Raw genomic sequence first — 17,042 nt, 5'->3', positions numbered from 1 at the left:
AATCCAGAATCCTATGTACTCCTAGGGAATTATTTTGAATGTAGCATATGAGGATTCAATTGTACATTTATGTCACTGTTGGTAATGCACAAGGGTTGATAAAATGTTTCGGCAAGTATTTCTGAATTAAAATAGTTTGCTTATTTTCCAGTGCATTATGTCATTCACATAAAATGATTTGGCATTACTTGTTTATCAAAACCAACATTAATCTTGTTAGGTAATGTCTTTTGATCAAGCTTAATTGTGCTTTCTGTTTACAGTTGTGCCTTTGATTCCTTGCTCTCGATTTGCTTTGATTGGAAAAGTGATCCACCCACATCAGGTTCTTCATTCAGTAGTTCATGCTATGATGGGAATGCTACTAGCTTGGTGTGCTGCTGTTATGACGAAGGGCAGATACCAGTATCTTGCTGTGCCATGTTCCTCTACAGAAAGGTGAGTTTGCAATCTTGTTTCTTCAGGTTATTGTTTATTTGAGCTGTTTTTTCATTGATGTACCATTTTCTTATTTGCATTAAAATAAAATTGCATATGAAAATCTTGTTAATAACCAAAGATTAACACACGTACATTATTTGTACATCTGAACACTAAAATTAGCCAGTTTATTAATAATGTATAAATCCAATATCTTTTGTTCAGCAATTGATGACCGTAGTGCAAGCAGTGAAAACCTGTAGTTGTCTCTACGAAAGAGGATGATTGCTGTGAAGTTTTTCCTCTTGTGAGTCAAGGGAGAGTGTTACAAAGGCAGGATGACCTTCAACTTGGCATCTTTTAGATTGCTATTTGTAACTTGCGGCATATGTACATCAAAGCGAATAGTCTAGGTTCTGCTGCCTAGAAGTAACTGCACTGATGATAAACCCCCTCAAAAACATTCTTTCTTCTCCTCCCTTTCTCTCCACTCTGTCACCCCCTCTAAGGACTGAAATTCTGGAGACCTCTTTCTGCTCAGTTGCTGCCAGAGGTTCATTGCTTCAACCTTCGTTCGCTGTCCTAATAAGTGTTCGATAGCGAGCTTGCCTGCATGATAACATGCATGGGGTAGATGTTGGTCACAGCCAGAATTATTTTTCACTATGTAGTTCTTGAATGTGATTCTTTATAATTCCTGTCAGTGGTTGACCAGTGGCCCTGTGGGAGTTTGGAGGGTGGGAGGTTGTGGGAACTGGGATGGGTGCTGTAGTAGGTGGGCAAAGAGACCTTTGCAAGTCAGAATCCCAATTCCAGATTCTGTTCTCTCTCTACATCCTGCCCTTCTAGTTTTTAGATCTTATTCCTTTTCAGTCGACTGTTGCAGCCTACTAGGTTTTAAAATGCACTCCTTGCTTATTGCTCTCCCTTATGAAGAGATATGCTTAAGTGCAAGTGGATTGTTAATTTCCCTACAGTTCTTGTTTAAGAACACTGCACATCATGTGATGGTGATTCATGTCTGTGAGCTTTAACTTTTTAATCTGTGATGCTATTTTCTGACACATTAATGTAAACCTGTCTTTACCTGTAGCCCAGATGGATCCGGGATACACATGTGCCTTAATGAGTACCACCTTTTCATTCTTTTGGCTGGAGCTTTTGTGGGGTACAGTTACAGCCTCCAGTTTTTTATTCACAACATGAACTATCTACCTTTTCCAGCTATACAGGTGAGTTAAACCATGCATACATTAGGCTGTAATTTTTCTCTTGTCGTAGGATGTTATTAATGATGACTGTCATCCATTGATGTTTACCTGGCTCAACCCTCATTTAAGAATTTAGATATCAGTAGTATGTGGGGGCTATTGTGCTTTACTTTGCTTAAGTTTTATTTTAATGGGATGTAGCTGATTGTATTTAACTCAACTTGCTCTTTTGTTAAACACTTAAAATTCAGGGTGTGAGTTCTATTATTGTACTGTAAAATCTCATGAAGAGTAAGGTGTATTTCCTTTAAAACCCTCTGGTAAAGGTGATCTGTGACCATGATGGTTTTCGATCACAGGAGTTTCCTGAACATGGTGCAGTATATGGTCTAATTTTGCCTCTGACCTAAAATCCTATTCGGAGGTGAACTGAAATCATAGTTAGTGTTGAACTTATTTGGTCCATCTGTCCTTGTGTATTTCTAGTATGTTGAGCAGTTATCTACAACATTTCCAAAAAGTACATTTATTTTCTTAAAGGGGCAGCCTAGCTGGAGGCATATTGTGTAGTCGTAAAAAGGTGCTGTTTTAGTAAATTTAGATAAACTTTAGTGGACGTGACTCATAGCTAATATGGCACTTCACTAAAATGCAGAAACCCATAAATCTTCATTGAGAAGTTGGTTTTTGGGCTCAACATTGGTAAAATACACATGTATTTCCTGAAATATTATACAAGCATGTACAAAGTTTCTGCAAAAACATTAAACAGTCATTTATAATTTGAAATAAAAGTGATAACTTATACAGTTATTTCTAAACAAGTTAATGTAATGGTCATTAACTTGTTCAATAACCAATATCTGTTCCTAACCAAATTGGACAATATCCCCAACAAAACTCAATTTCTTTAAGCTAATAGTTTATCAGAAACCTTTAGAAACCAATCCACACTTTTATTTAAACCTTTTTGCTGTCCTTTTTGGCTTCCAAGGGACTTATCTGTTATACAGTCCTTTATGAAGTGTAAATTATCCTCATAGCTTGTTCAGAAAGAAGGTCAAACAACCAATGAAAGCCTCCAACTGTAGGCAAATAGAACCATAAGCCTAACATTCGCTCACTAGACTCGCTGACATCTGAAACATCCACCCAAAAGATGTGAAAGAACATTCTCAACCCATACTTGACTGATCTCCACTGGAGTTACCTCCCTGCCCTACACTTAGGAATCAAACAGATGTGCTACTTTTACTCATGGTGGATACATATCCATGTTTACTATCTAGGTTAAGAAGACAGTTGGTGAACGCTAAGCCTTTTCACACAGTATCTGTTACTGACAACCATAGTGTCCCATTCTTAAAATCTGCATTTTTCCAATATGAAGCTATCTGTATTCGTCTTGTCCCCAGCATATGTTGGTGTAAGGCATATTTGTCTGCTAGGGAGTCTTCTGTATCAGGCACACGCAGGCCTAATATTGTCCCTTCCAGATATTCACTATTCAGAGCTACATATCCTAGTTTACATGAGTGAGTGGCTTTTCTGGAAGGGAGTTACCAATCTGCAGGTCTTCAATTTATGGATCCTTGAGCCCCTCCTCAATGTTGTATTGTCATAATTTCCCATACTACCCTGTGTACATAGTCTTTAAGCTTGTGGGGTGATTAAACTGTTTGTGCCCCTTTGTTCCTCCATAGTAAGTCTCATTTCTCCATGTTCCTTTGACATCTCTAACTCCTTTCCCCTTTATTTTATGGTAAGTCCTTGTAAGTGGCTGTCCTGCGTTTAGCAAGATACTGCATATGTTAGGGGTTTAAAAGTTGCTTCTTTATGCAGGGGTTGAGGAGTCAATTTTGCCAGTTTAAGGTAGTATAGCCGCTCTTGTTCTTTGAATTTAAATTTCTGTTTGATTTTACTGTCCACTGCAAACAAGCCCCTTAACAGCCTTCATTCGCCAATGTTCTATTCAGCAAGCGACGCATCGTTCGATGACTGGACTTCTCACCTTCCTCAGAACCCCTTTTTTTTACTTTGCTGAGCAGCCTGGGGAGACTGCCTATAGCACTATTTTGAACACAACAGATTATGGAAGCCATTTAATCTGATACAAATATTATATTCCAATTATGTGTCTGAAGCCTATGCTTGACCTACGCAGTCTCCAACTCCTGAGTCTTAATATTTTGTTAGGTTTTGGTGACCTGTCCCCAAGAATTCAAAATTTCAAGTTGTGCAAGGGATGCATGCAATTGGGGTTGTACTAGACCGCTGTTTGTGATCGAAGTTCTCTGGTTTATGGTTTAGAGCTATATCAATTAGTTTAATGCTGTTACCAAAGTTTAGTAAAAGCTGGAAATGTGAATAAGCTTTTAGAGGGTCTAGATCAAGGTTCTGAAAAATTGGTAATAAGGAGCCAACAGTCTAGCATTTTGGAGATGTGTATGTTGTGCGAACATTATTTTATAATTAGATAATGTGATGCTGGCAACAGGTTTGCCTTTTCTGTATAATTGCTTTATATAGCGATGTGATATGGGGATTTCACTAAGTTGCCTATGAAAGATCGTGTATTTCACATTTTTCACATAGTTTATTTGATTTAGCTTTTTAACCCATGTGCTGGATTTACATTAAAATGTCTTTTTATGTTTTTTCTTCTTTTCAGCAATACAAATACTTGTGCTTTAGAAGATCATTGTCCCTTCTGATAAAGCATGGCTGTGTGGAATCATTGTATCTTGTTCGGAACTTTTTTATTACTTACTACATGTTGGGTAAGAGGCTTTATTTGATTTATTACTTTTGCGATATAATCTAGTTCATGCAGCTTTTAAAAAGTGGTTAAAAAATGTCAATATTCAGACTACCACCTCCAGGCTCTGTTCTTATATGTGTAAGATTGGTAAAGAAAAGTTTGTAGTGAGGACCAACCACAATACTTTGGACGGACCATTTGAAAATGTCCACAGGATGTGTAGTACCAGAGCTTTTCATGCATTGTACACTAAAATCAATCGACAACATCGCAAAACACTCTGGCGCATACAGCCACAAGATGATGTTAAGAAAACGTAGCTCAGTTCTTGCTTTACCTTTTCAAGATGATTAGCAATATTTTACCTGATAACGTTTTCACATGAAAAATGCCAAAAGCAGCATTATGTTTCAGCATCACATACCAAAGCAATTCTTTATTGCAGTTTTTCTTGGGTAAAATGGAGCCCTTTTTAGGTTTCACGCCTGTCGAAAGCTGCGCAAGCAGCGTTTCGCGCAGGCGAAAACTTTTGTGAAGAGTATGGTTCCTTTGTCACTCCTCTCACTTCCATTGGCTAGCTCCATAAATGGAGGCTAACCATTGGAAGTGAGATCTGTCTGTCATGGTTCGAGGCGCCACGTGGGCGTTCCTGAGATTTTTTCTCATCCAGGCCCTTTTAGGACATCAGTGCGGCAGTGGGCGGGGTTTATTTTTTTTGTAGTCCATGTTTCGTTTGGTCATTCTGCGGCCGACCGCCGCCGGAGGAAGTCCAGGTCCAGGTGAGTGCTTTGAACGTTCCTGCCCCCCCCGCTGTCCGTTTGCCCGTTCCCGCCCCCCCTCCCGCTGTCCGTTTGCCTGTTCCCGACCCACCCACCCTCCTGCTGTCCGTGTGCCCGTGCTTAATGCTTGTCTTACTGGGAGCTGCTCTCCCAAAGCAGCTCCCTCGCAGCTCCTTCACAATCGCGCACCAAACCGCCACTGCAAATAGGGGTCTGGCTCGGGCGGCTAGACACTGGGGCACCCGCAACCCAGCCTCAACCCAGATTCACCACCTTGGCATTAGTCTCTCCGTTCTCAGCGTTCTGCAGCTCACTCGCGGCTCGTGGAAAACCAGGCGCGGATTCACAGCAGCGTCGAGACAGACCTGACCCTACGAATGGTATTTGTATACTAGCAGAGAAGAAGCACAGTTCCTCTGAGTGCAAGTTGACCTGACTTTCGAAAGTGTTCTACCAACCTGTTCCTCGCGTTGATCCTCACCCGGAAAGCACCAGTTGAAGAGTACTTTATTTGAAAAGATTGTTCCTTAGCGTAGGGCAGAGCCTGGCTCCAGGAAGCTCTTCTACTCTCACAGCCAGCGAGGCGGGCAGTTTCAGGGAATGGGACGGGAGGGAGCACGCTGGGAACATTGATTGTGCTGGGTCATCAGCAGACTTCCATAAGCACTCAAGAGTCTCACATGTACCGGCACATGCAAGCATTTAGGCATGCAGAGATTGACACATTCATACACAATGCTCATTCCAGTGAGGCACATACACAGACAGATACAAACACAGGCATCACACGTGCAGGCACAGCTACAATTACAGACTACAAGCAAACAGGCATAAATGGGCGCACAGGTTCGTGGAGAATGCAAATGTATTTGTGGATACATGCATGACTAGATGAATGTATGTGGTGGTGCATTGATGGATACTTGGATAGTGTGGGTGTATACATGGACGGATGAGTGGCTGGGTGAAGGGATGGCCATGGGTAACTTAATTGACAGATCTGGAATGCATAGATGGATGGATATCCCAACCATTCATCCATCGATTTACTAATGTATTAACTTATTTACTCATATACCTTTTACTTATCTCTATTCATTCACTCCGTTATCCTTACTAACTCATTCAAGCATGGATCCACTTGCCTGTTTATCTGTGCACTCAATAACTTACCCTGTAATATACAGTCCCTTCCGGATTCATGCACACCCTCGTTCATCAGTGTGTTGACTCACTCACCCACCACCACAGACTCGTTTAAAACAGCCGTCAGGGGTCGCGTGCTCGCCCTTGAAATCGTCATTACAAATATTATAATGTAAACCGGCGAAGCCAAGATCTCATAGCAGCGCTTTATTTTCTCATGCACATGGGCATTCGGACTCGTATCAGATGCGAATATTCCAGTGCATGTGTATTAAACAATCAATGGCTTTCTTCGTTTCATGCCTTACAGATAATGACACAGCCCAATTAGCAGTATTGTCCTTTTATCCTTTGTTTTTAGGGGTTTTTCCAGTTTTCCCGCGGGCTTTTCTGGGACGAAGATAAGTGACCGCATTTAAGCGCAACTCCGTGAAGTGTGACTTTTGATGAAAGGTAGCAGGAATTTTAAAGTATAAAGAATGCGAATCTGTTTTCAAAACTAATACATAAACACAAATGTTGTCATTTACAATGCCAATAGCTCTAACTTTTCCAAAGGCGAAACCATTGCATTGTAAATGCTTGTTAAGACATGCAACTCTGCCGTGTTGAATATGCAGAAAATAGAAATTACGTGGAATATTAATTCTTTGTCTATAACCATAATATGGTTAGCCAAATAAAGAGACCACTTGCGCGAACAAACCCATAAGGTTGGCAAAAAATAAGACTTCAACATTTTGAGCCCTTGCCTCATCCCTCATCGCTGGCTTTTAAAGTTGCAGCAGAGTTGCATTGGCAAAAAGTGGGATCAATAATCATCACTTTCTTATAAACCATGGTATGTTTTCTTTGCAAATATGGAATTTGCCAATGATTTATGAAGCTCATTATGACGCGTTGGCAATGCCTGTACATCTGCCTTTAATTTACTGCACTCTGAACTTTTACAGGCGCATTATTCACATGGGCAGAGTTTCAAATCTGGTTTACTGGGAATAAGAGCAAGACTCAAGAAAGAGTGTCTGCTTGCTATAGTGCGATGGAACCTAGGCCTAACCAAGAGTGCATGAGAAGAGGGACAAAACGTATGAGTGGGCACTTCTGAAAGAAGGTGAGATCCCGAGTACAAGTGCCTTGCGAACCATGCAAAGTGTCTTTTAATCCACATTAATTTATTCAGTGGAAACCTATGGAGGAAATTCAACTGGGATATAATCAACACACACTGGGGTAATTCAATGATGCATGTTACACCTGCATTTTGTACAATCAGAAGGTGATGGATAACCTATGTAGGTAAGTCCTGGAAGACCGCATTCCTGTAATCCAAACTTAATGAGATAGATGCCTGGATCACTAAAGTCTCCCTTCAATTCGGCACGAAGAAAGAATTTCCCTTAAGCTTTTCAAGCAGGACTATCATTAGGACCATTGGACTTATGTGGCAGAGGAAGACCAAATTGTGCGGCAGGTTTGCCTATGTTATGCTGCAAGAAAAGGCAAATTAAGCTGTGTAATACAGCACCTTTTTGTGATCGTATTACTTCCTTATTTTGCCATTTTTATTTTTTACTCCGGTTAACACAGTCTGATGAAAGCTTTCACCTCATTGTAAGAGTTTAACACCAAAATACACAATTGGTAACAGAAAGGGGACCAGTCATCTTTTGTAAAGGGGTTTCTACAGTGGCTGCAACATGTGTGATGACATTTTTAGTAACATTTGATCCGGTTGGAGCTGAAAACCTTCTTTTTTTTTTTTTTTTTTTTTTTTTTGTTAAAATCTGCAAATTATGCAGCAGATGGATTATGAGGCTAATCCATAATTATACAGGAAATGTTGCGTTGCAGAATAGTGTAATTCCCTGGCCCTGAGTAACATAAACTAGTGATGTTGCTGACATGCAGGCAGAACGTAAGATTAGCATCAATGGGAACACCAGCATAGCAGGGGCAGAGCATGAGCCAAAAGCCTAAGGTTACCAAAAGGACTACATGTCTAAAAAGCTTGTATTTTATCTGCATTCAACTTCAAAAGGTTATTGGTTATCCAACATGCAATTGAAGCAAGACATTCCTGAGGTTTAAGTGGCAAGTCAGACTTACTACCACTTTGTTGCATTAGGAATGGAGTATTAATGACCTATTTAAATAACCAAAATAAGAAATTAAAACAACTAAAAAGGGTTGCACCTGAAACTCCACAAAGTACATAATTTGTAATCCGGGTCTAACATTTTTACTTTTAAAAAGGAATAAGTATTTTAATTCAAACACATCACAAATTTATACATGAAAACCCAACTCTATCACTACCTGAATTAGAAGGTCTCTTAGTGTAGCCCCTCCATCGAGTTTGCCAATAAGTTGACAACCGAAACCTCTTTCTATTGCAGTAGTGTCAAAGAATTCAGAATGTAAAATTTGACTCTCTGGGTAAGAGGCAGAGTAGTCAAAGGCTAACTCATGGAGATGTTGTGGGCTAGAATTTCCAGAACAGAGCAACACCAAAATAACACACAATAATTCACTATTCAACCATTTTGTTTCTTCGAAAAGCAAAAGTACTTTAATGCACACACAACGAAAGGGCAAATAGCACCCATTCAGCATTTACTATGTTAGTGTTTAGGACGCAGGAGGCTCCAATCAGTGCTGGCTGGTCAACTCTAAGTGTGGTGTGGCGCAACAAATTGATAAGAGAAATGTCAGCCCTCTTCTATGTCTTTTGTAGCGTGCACCACTTACACGTCTCTCCTTTCACAATGCATCTGTGATGTGTGCTGGAGAACACAAAAGGTGAAGAGAACTGACATTTCTATCAATTCAATATCATCATTTAGTATTCCCATGAGCTTCACAGAATGCAAAATATTTGACCCTTTCTGTGATTAGCAGCACAGTATGCTTTTCATTTTGAAGCAGACCATCATAGGAAATATCTGAACCCCAACCAGCAGGGTCACGTCACACTCTTGTTGTGTCTATCCAATGTTGGATAGCCAGAGTTGGGTCTGCATAAAACTGGCCTTCTTCTTGGACTCTGCTGTGCAGTCAACTGCCCAGGATTGTTGTTTTGGTGTTACGAGGCAGAGAGTTTCCAGATGCTATTTTGTTTGGAGCATGAAGGGGCTGTTCAGAGGTAAGGCCTATGTCATGCCATTGATTGTCATTAGACCTATTCGCATCATTTCACTCTGTGTCCCATGTCAAGCGACTTCAAAGACTACGAGAGATGGGGATTAAGGAGCCTGGTTCAAGTTTTTTTGAAAGACAGAATGCAGAGAGTCTCTCTGGGACCTTTTTATATCCAGGCCTAAGCTGGTAGATAAAGGTGTCCCTCAGGGCTCATGTCTGAGCCCTACATTGTTTAATGTATATGTGGCACGTCTGGCTAAAGTCATCTGAGCATACAGTTTCGAAATCCTAATATATGCCGATGACACTTTGCGCCCAGCATGAAGGCTATCACTGAGTGGATGGCAGACCCCTTTCTCCAGCTGAATCCAGGGAAAACCGAGACCATCTTGTTTTGGAGAGCTCAAATCCTATGGGCTCTGGATTGATGGCCACGGAGTTAGGCAAGGCTCTCTCCTTGCAAAATTGTAAAAAAAAAAAAAAAAAGCTTGGACTCAAGGTAGATTTTGAACTCGTTATGAAAGCGCAAGTTCGATCTACAACTAGCACTTGTTTCCATATGCTATGAATACTGAAAAAGGCCTTGCCATTCCTTCCTCAGGAGGCCAGAAAGGCCCTGTTTGAGGCTCTTTTTTGAGAGCCGGCTCGACTATGGTAATGCTATGCTGTCTGCTGCCAATGAATCAATACTGTTAAAACTACAGGTCGTACAAAGCACAGTTGATTTGCAACTGCTCACCCGGCATGGCCTCTGCTCCTCTCTTAAAGTCACTACATTGGCTCCCGATAAAGAAAAGCGTGGTTTTCAAATTGTGCTACTTAACCTATAAAGTGTTGCAAGGTATAGATCTCATATATTTTAGCCAGGGACTGAAACAATATCTCCCCACTAGGAATTTGCGTTCCAGTGAGAAGCAGCTATTGGCAATCCCTTGCATACGACGAGTTAGATGGGGAGGCAGATACTTTTCTTTCTTGGCACCCTCCTTTTGGAACAAATTGCCTCTCCCAGTTCGAACCTGCCCAGATTACAATAAATTCAGGGAAGCTTAAAATCGGATCAGTTTTAAGTTCCACACTCTATTCTTGTATCTTGTACTAAAAGCCGCTCCGAGATACTCCCAGATAGGGTGATTTGAGCGCGCCATCAAATTATTCATTAATTGATCGATTAATACTTATGCACGCTTGTAATGTATATTGCAATTGTACTTCCCAACTCAGCAAGTGCACCACCTCTCCATCTAACTTGCTGATACCTATCCCCGGCCCCCTTCACCTTTCATCCCCACTGGCATTTATAGTATTTGCCTCTGCCAGGCATGTATGGAGCAGGCCTAAACACCTTTAAGCAGCAGAGAGAGTTGTAACAGTTTTGTGTGCAGCTAGTACATTATTGTAGTACACAGGGACCCTAAGCCATTGTGCTGGGGTAGGTGTAGGTCTGCCCCCGCATATAGGGACCCTCCTTTTAGCCTGTAAACATGCTATAGCAGTGAAACATCTTGTTGGGACTGCTATATGTCGAGTATAGTCTACTATTACAGATGCGGCTACAGTCACCTCGATCATCTAATATATCAACCTAGCACCAATACACCAGTATCCAGGGGCATGTCCATGCTAACTGCATGAAGTCACCCTCTACATGGTGACATCTTGAAGTTCTTTTCAGGCCAAACAACTTCATCATCATCAGGGAATAGTAAAGTTTATGTACACATTTAAAATGTATCAGCCTTGCTCTACTGTTTTGGGAGGTGCCTATAGTCTGCATGTACCTGTATTACCACTATTTATAAGTCAACACCAACCCAGAACCTTTGTCCTAGCAATGCCTGGCGAGTCAGCTTTTGAAACGTTTTGTTATTCAAAATGTCATGTATGCATGATGTTGTATATCTGGAGGAAGTGTTTATAGAAGTGTGAGGTAATGCGGTAAAGGGATAGGGCTTTTCAGGAATGGAAGGATAGCAACTCTAATATATGCCTTAGCCTGTAATAAAGCAATATATATATATATATATATATATAATTGGGAAGAGGTACCCAGTGTCTTTAATTGTTCAGTGAACTGGAAGGTGTGCAAGGGGTGACTAACCCCCTTTTTAGTAAGCTGTGTGCATCCCTTGTGCTCTGCTGTCATTGGTAATGGAGGATTTATTCAGTGGGTGGGGGGCAGGTGTATATATGTGCTATAATTATTCTGTTAAAATACCAATCTTCTACATTCCCATTTTGGGCATGCCACTCTGTGTATACTATTAGTCTGCCTAAATAGATGACGGGTCAAGTACTGTTTTGAGAGACCACGGGATGCCGCTTCCCTCACTGTTGCTGGGTGTGAAAACTCCTCCCCCCACACTCGGTGCAAAAGTGTTAGAACACCTCTGCACAGCAGTGTTTGCCAGCCCATATTAGTTTAACCAAGTGTGTGAAGATCGTTTTGAAAAATGCTTTTTTTTAGTGATCAGAATATTAAAAAAACAAGTGAAGTAGTTAGGCAGGATATTCATTTTAATGAGCACTGTTCTCCTGGATAGGGGGAGACCTATACATTTTGTTGCCTTCTCTTGTATCTCTGAAACTGCCTTACCATTGTTTGATCATAACTTTCACAACTCTGTGCAGCCTTATTTCTAGATGTTTCACTCTCTTCCTGCCACTAAAGTGGCCACTCTATCTCGGGCCCTCTATGTCAAATGGAGTATCTCTGACTTTTTCAATTTGAAACTTAAGCCCGACAGTCTCACAAACAAAGTAATGTTGCTGATATTGGATAGGTTGGTCTCGGACTCCCTCAGGTATACCATTATCTCAATATAGGTAAACTACTTAGCGACGTGTCTCGGGGGTATTTCCCCCTTTGCAAGGGGTGCTCCCTAAGGGCACCAGCTAGAGGTTAGACTGTGATGGCAAATAGCCACAGGGACACTGGGCATCCTGCTTGTCTGCCTCTGCTGATATACAGCTGATTACTTGCACATGTGCTCAGGGCTTCCTCACATTCAGCTATCATATCACTGTAGGGAGAAGGGAGTCCTGTCTATTCCTTGCTTCTCATCATCTGTAAAAAGGTGTTGAAGTCTTCATTTTTGATTTCTTGCAAAGGATTTACACATGATTGCTGTGGTCGGGCACATCAGTGGAGTCTCTAACATTTGCTTTCAAGCAGTATACTTTTGTGCCAGTTGGATTGCTGCCACGCCATCTTATGAGCTTGGTGTTCTGAGCTTCTACACTTTTCTCAGCTCTCCTCCTCCTGTGCTGTAGCCCACAGTGCCATCTCCAGTATGAGCAGGCATCCTCCACAGTCACGCTTGGATTTTGCCTGCACCGAGGAAGGGTAATTGAGCTCCAGTGGCTGTGCCTTACGGGTCCAGAACCCCCTTTTTTTTTTTAATGAATTTTGCTATTTTCGCAAGTTATTGAAAAACTGCCCTATGTTTTTATATGTGGTGACGTTTGGAAGTTGTTGAAAGAAAACTGCAAACTTTGAGACAATTTTAATCACTCTTTCATTAGCCTAAAAGACATGATTTACCAGGATATTGTTTAAAGAGCCACATTATTTATTTAAAAAAAAATATTTTTATTGATTTTAAAAACAAATAACAATAAGGAATGTATCGGGTGCAATGCAATCAGGGACATACAAATATCATACCATTAAAAATCAGGATAGTAGCGACATAAAACACAGGACACTGAGACTCAACACTCCTAGACAATCAAGATTATGAAATTAATGGGGTTCGCCCTCTCACAATGTGCTGTCCTTCGGTCCCGCAGCTCACAAAATCAGGATAATAAAGCTAGTTATACCCCTCTATACTAAGATCGTGAACAGGATACATTACAGTCCTTGTATGTAGAAGATAAACAAATCAGAATAATGACACTCCCATTGTCACTGTAATACTGAACAAGCACTGGCGTTGCCAATAGGTCTCGCAGTAGGAAAGTTGGAGCTATTACAATTGCAAAAAATAATGCCTTTTATTTTTGTTTTCATTTTAAAAACATAAAGGGCTTTGTCATTTACAAAACCAATAGCTCCAACTTTCCTACTGCGAGACCTATTGGCAACGCCAGTGCTTGTTTTGTTGGTGCATCCGCCAGCCTGCCTGCTCTCTTCTCTGGGGCTTCCTTTCCAGTCTTACCTGCAGTACTGAGTTGTGGCAATTTATATACCGCGGTATGCAGAGGACGTAGCTTCTTGGCACACGTCTGATGGCTGTGTTTACTGTCATAGGAAACTTTCTGCCTGTGGTTGGGACTGTTACTGCAGCTCTGTGTATTGCTAACTGTTACTTCTGAAAACGTTCGACATTTCTGTGTCAGTGTTTTTTCCTAGTCCTTCAAATGGCGTTTGTCTGTCTAATGTTTTGGAGGAGGTGGTGGGAATCAAGAACTTCGTGAATGCATACCATCAGTAAGCTGAGTGGCAGTGTTTAAAGCGCCCTGTAAAGCTCTCTATCTTCCCTTAAAATCTATTCAGAAGATTTAACTGTTGTGATCCGCTGACTGGCTAATGAAAACATTTGCTACCCTAGTGCATTGACCGGATGTAAGAGTTTAGTCTACCTTGTTACAAAATGTACTAGATATGCGTATGTCTTTGAAAGCTGAGAACCTAGTTCTGGGTTTTCATCAAACAAATAAGTGCTTTGATGTTAGCGCTTGGTAAGGTGCCTGCTGCCGGCTTTCTCCAGCTTGTTCTCTGGTGCTTTTTTCCTACTCGCACCTCTAAGAAATATCACCTGCGCGCGCGGCCCGGCCATGTCAGCGGGGTCATCGAAGTACTTATTTTATTTCATACATTTTAATTTTAACACATATTAATAGAGGCTGGGCAGGTCTCAAGGCAGTATCATCCCCAGTTTAACATGTGAATACAGAACCCAGCAACCGAAGGCGGACAGTTCATTTTTCTAAAGTCTACACTGCGCTACAGGGCCTGTAGACTTTTTTAGGAACTTTTAATCCTTTGAACTAATTTTTTTAATATCTACAAATAATGCTGCAGACGCGCAATTATGCGGCAGGTGCGGTGCGGTTATAGCAATACATGCGCAGAAAAGCCTGTGTCTGCAAAACCAACCAGGTGTACAGTAAAGTGAGTTGGTCCCAAGCAAGCTGTAGCACTGACCAGTTGTTTCCTCTGCACTAAAAGGTGGTTTAATTTTTTTCCGGGAGTGACACTTGTGCGCAAATAATGTATTGTATGCAGAGCATGGGAGGGGATCCCCTTTTATCACGGACAGCATTTCATCTATGAGTATTCATCGACATACACATTGAACATGCTTCCGTTCTGAAATTAGGCTGTACACGAATTATAACGAGTCTCTTTGCAGAGAAGGGGAGGGGGGAGGAGAAATGCGACACGGTGTAAAGCAGCAGGGGCCTTTGAAGTGAAGCTAAGCTTCACTTCAAAGGTGTGGGAGAAGTGCTGCTACAGCCTGGGGGAAGCTGGCTGGGGAGGGGGAGGAGAAATGCAAGCTTATGGCCTTTGTTGGGCTTTTTTCCTACCCGCACCTCTAAGAAATATCACCTGCGCGCGCGGCCCGGCCATGTCAGCAGGGGTCATCGAAGGACTTAAACCTCCTGGTGCCGGCTATCGGCGGCCATGGCTTGACCCTTGGCTGCCTGCAACGTGCCCATGGGCCCTGGACGGTCATGCTCCATCGCCCCACAGCCCTTGATCTGGTCCCCGTTGCATAGAACCATAGTGTATAGGTACTGGAAGCCTCCGAGTTGGGTCCTAAAGAGAGCGAGACGGCTAACACACGAGTGCCTGAAGCGGTAAATCTCCATTAAGCACTATATAAATGACCAGACGCGAGCACTCACAACCGTATGTGCTGCGGTCAGTTCTTGACAGACACTGTGACAATGATCTTACCACACCCTAACCGCTGTTCATAAACATGTTTGTTACCCAGAACCAATGCTCATGCTGCACTGACTTGGAATCGCGGCTTCATTTGGTGTGTGGGTAAGTAACTTCATAAGGCGAGGTGCGAGGTTTGGAGGATACGAAGAGTGGTGGTGGGGGGAGACCGAAATTGAAAACATTTTGTCGAGCCCGCAGAGACATTCTGCTAAACATAACACGTGTTCTTGACTGTTTTCTCTTGGCAGGATGTCATGTGTTTATTTTGTTGTAGGTCACATTGGTATCTCATCAATAAAACAATACTAAGGCGAACATTCTGCACTGAACTCCTTGAGCTGCCAGCCAACTGATCGGGACGGTTACAAACCGCGTCGGTCTTGAAGTGACTGTTAACACCACTGGCCTCTTGAGCCAACATCCCAGTCGACAGAGTACAAGTCTTCGGCCACAACGTTACTATTATTCAGAGCTAACCACTTATCGGTTCCCATGGGCTCCTCTGATCCCTACAATGTAAAGATGCGCCATGCGATGCCTCAGCTTTGGAAAAATAAACGAGTCATCAGAATAATTTGCACAGGCGTGGGAGTGCAGAGGGTGCAGAGGCTGGGCTTGCATGCGACACGTCGGGCAGGGGAGGGAGCCGAGCGGCGATGAGGGTGTGAAGCAGGTGGGGCCTGGGGGAAGCTGGCTGGGGAGGGGGAGGAGAAATAAACAGATGTCTGTGAGGTGTGGGAGGAGTGCCTGATGCGTGTGCTTGTTTGTTCACGTTATTCACGTGAACTTCAAGAAAACCGCAGCAGAAAGCCCTTGGTTTGACGAGGATTTTGGCTACTTGAATTCTCGCTCCCTCAATGCGCTTGCGCGCATTGTAGGTCACGAGACCTAAAAAGGGGTTCAGGATAATTAATAAAATAAGAAAATAAAATAAACCAAGACGCTCGCAACAACCCTGCACCCCTGCATGTAGCTTACGCCAAACCCCAACTAGCAGTGTGCCTGTTGCCCCATCTAAACTATAATAACAATAATAATAAATGGAGGAGGGTCTTCGTACAGGCTCCCGGCCTCTCCCCATCCGCTAACTCTGAGCCTCCCCTAGGTAAGGATATTTAACGATTACACAATCGGGCTAAGATCGGGGGATTCAATACTCGCCTACATCGCCTCCCGGTATCAATATTATAAAGAGAGTCCCACACAGCCACCACTCGAACAAATGTTTTGAAGGATAAGCCGTTCTCAGCCCTGGCCAGTTCGATCAGGCACACAAATATTCTTCAACCAATCAGTCGCCATCTTGAAAGAGTCAAAAGACTAGAAGTGTTCGTTTGGCTGAACACCGGAGCAAGCCAGAAACATCAGGGCATATTCAATCTCGTTATCACTGGGTACCATCCACGTCGTTAAGAACTCCTGACGTTGTTTCAAGTCCCGTTTCACTGAGTCGGAAAGAGCGAGAGGGCCACCTTGTCAAACCACTCCTGAGTGATCACATGAGCCCTCAGATGTACTGTATGGCGCGATTTTCCCTCAGTCAATGTTAATACTGAACATGCCAACTCCACAGGGACTTCCGATACATAGCCTTTCGCTGATTTGCGGGTCAGAGTCTTGCTCCTCTCTCGTTGTATTGGGTTGATGGCATTGATTAAACCAGTTGCTGTGGACGCCGCTACTCT

General features: G+C 42.4%; 1 protein-coding gene across 1 annotated transcript in view; it reads left to right on the top strand.

The window, feature by feature from the left end:
• The window catches only part of NDC1 (NDC1 transmembrane nucleoporin), a 245,122-nt gene that overhangs the window by 34,549 nt on the left and 193,531 nt on the right, over positions 1-17,042 (top strand). Inside the window, exons 4-6 of the mRNA XM_086952478.1 lie at positions 264-438; positions 1,514-1,652; positions 4,303-4,411. Of these exons, the coding sequence (XP_086808604.1) occupies positions 264-438; positions 1,514-1,652; positions 4,303-4,411 (423 nt within the window). The remainder of the gene's footprint in view (positions 1-263; positions 439-1,513; positions 1,653-4,302; positions 4,412-17,042) is intronic.

This window comes from Lissotriton vulgaris, chromosome 1_1, assembly GCF_964263255.1.
Source record: "Lissotriton vulgaris chromosome 1_1, aLisVul1.2, whole genome shotgun sequence".
In the NCBI taxonomy this organism is placed as follows: domain Eukaryota; kingdom Metazoa; phylum Chordata; class Amphibia; order Caudata; family Salamandridae; genus Lissotriton; species Lissotriton vulgaris.
This window is presented reverse-complemented; position numbering and strand designations above follow the sequence as displayed.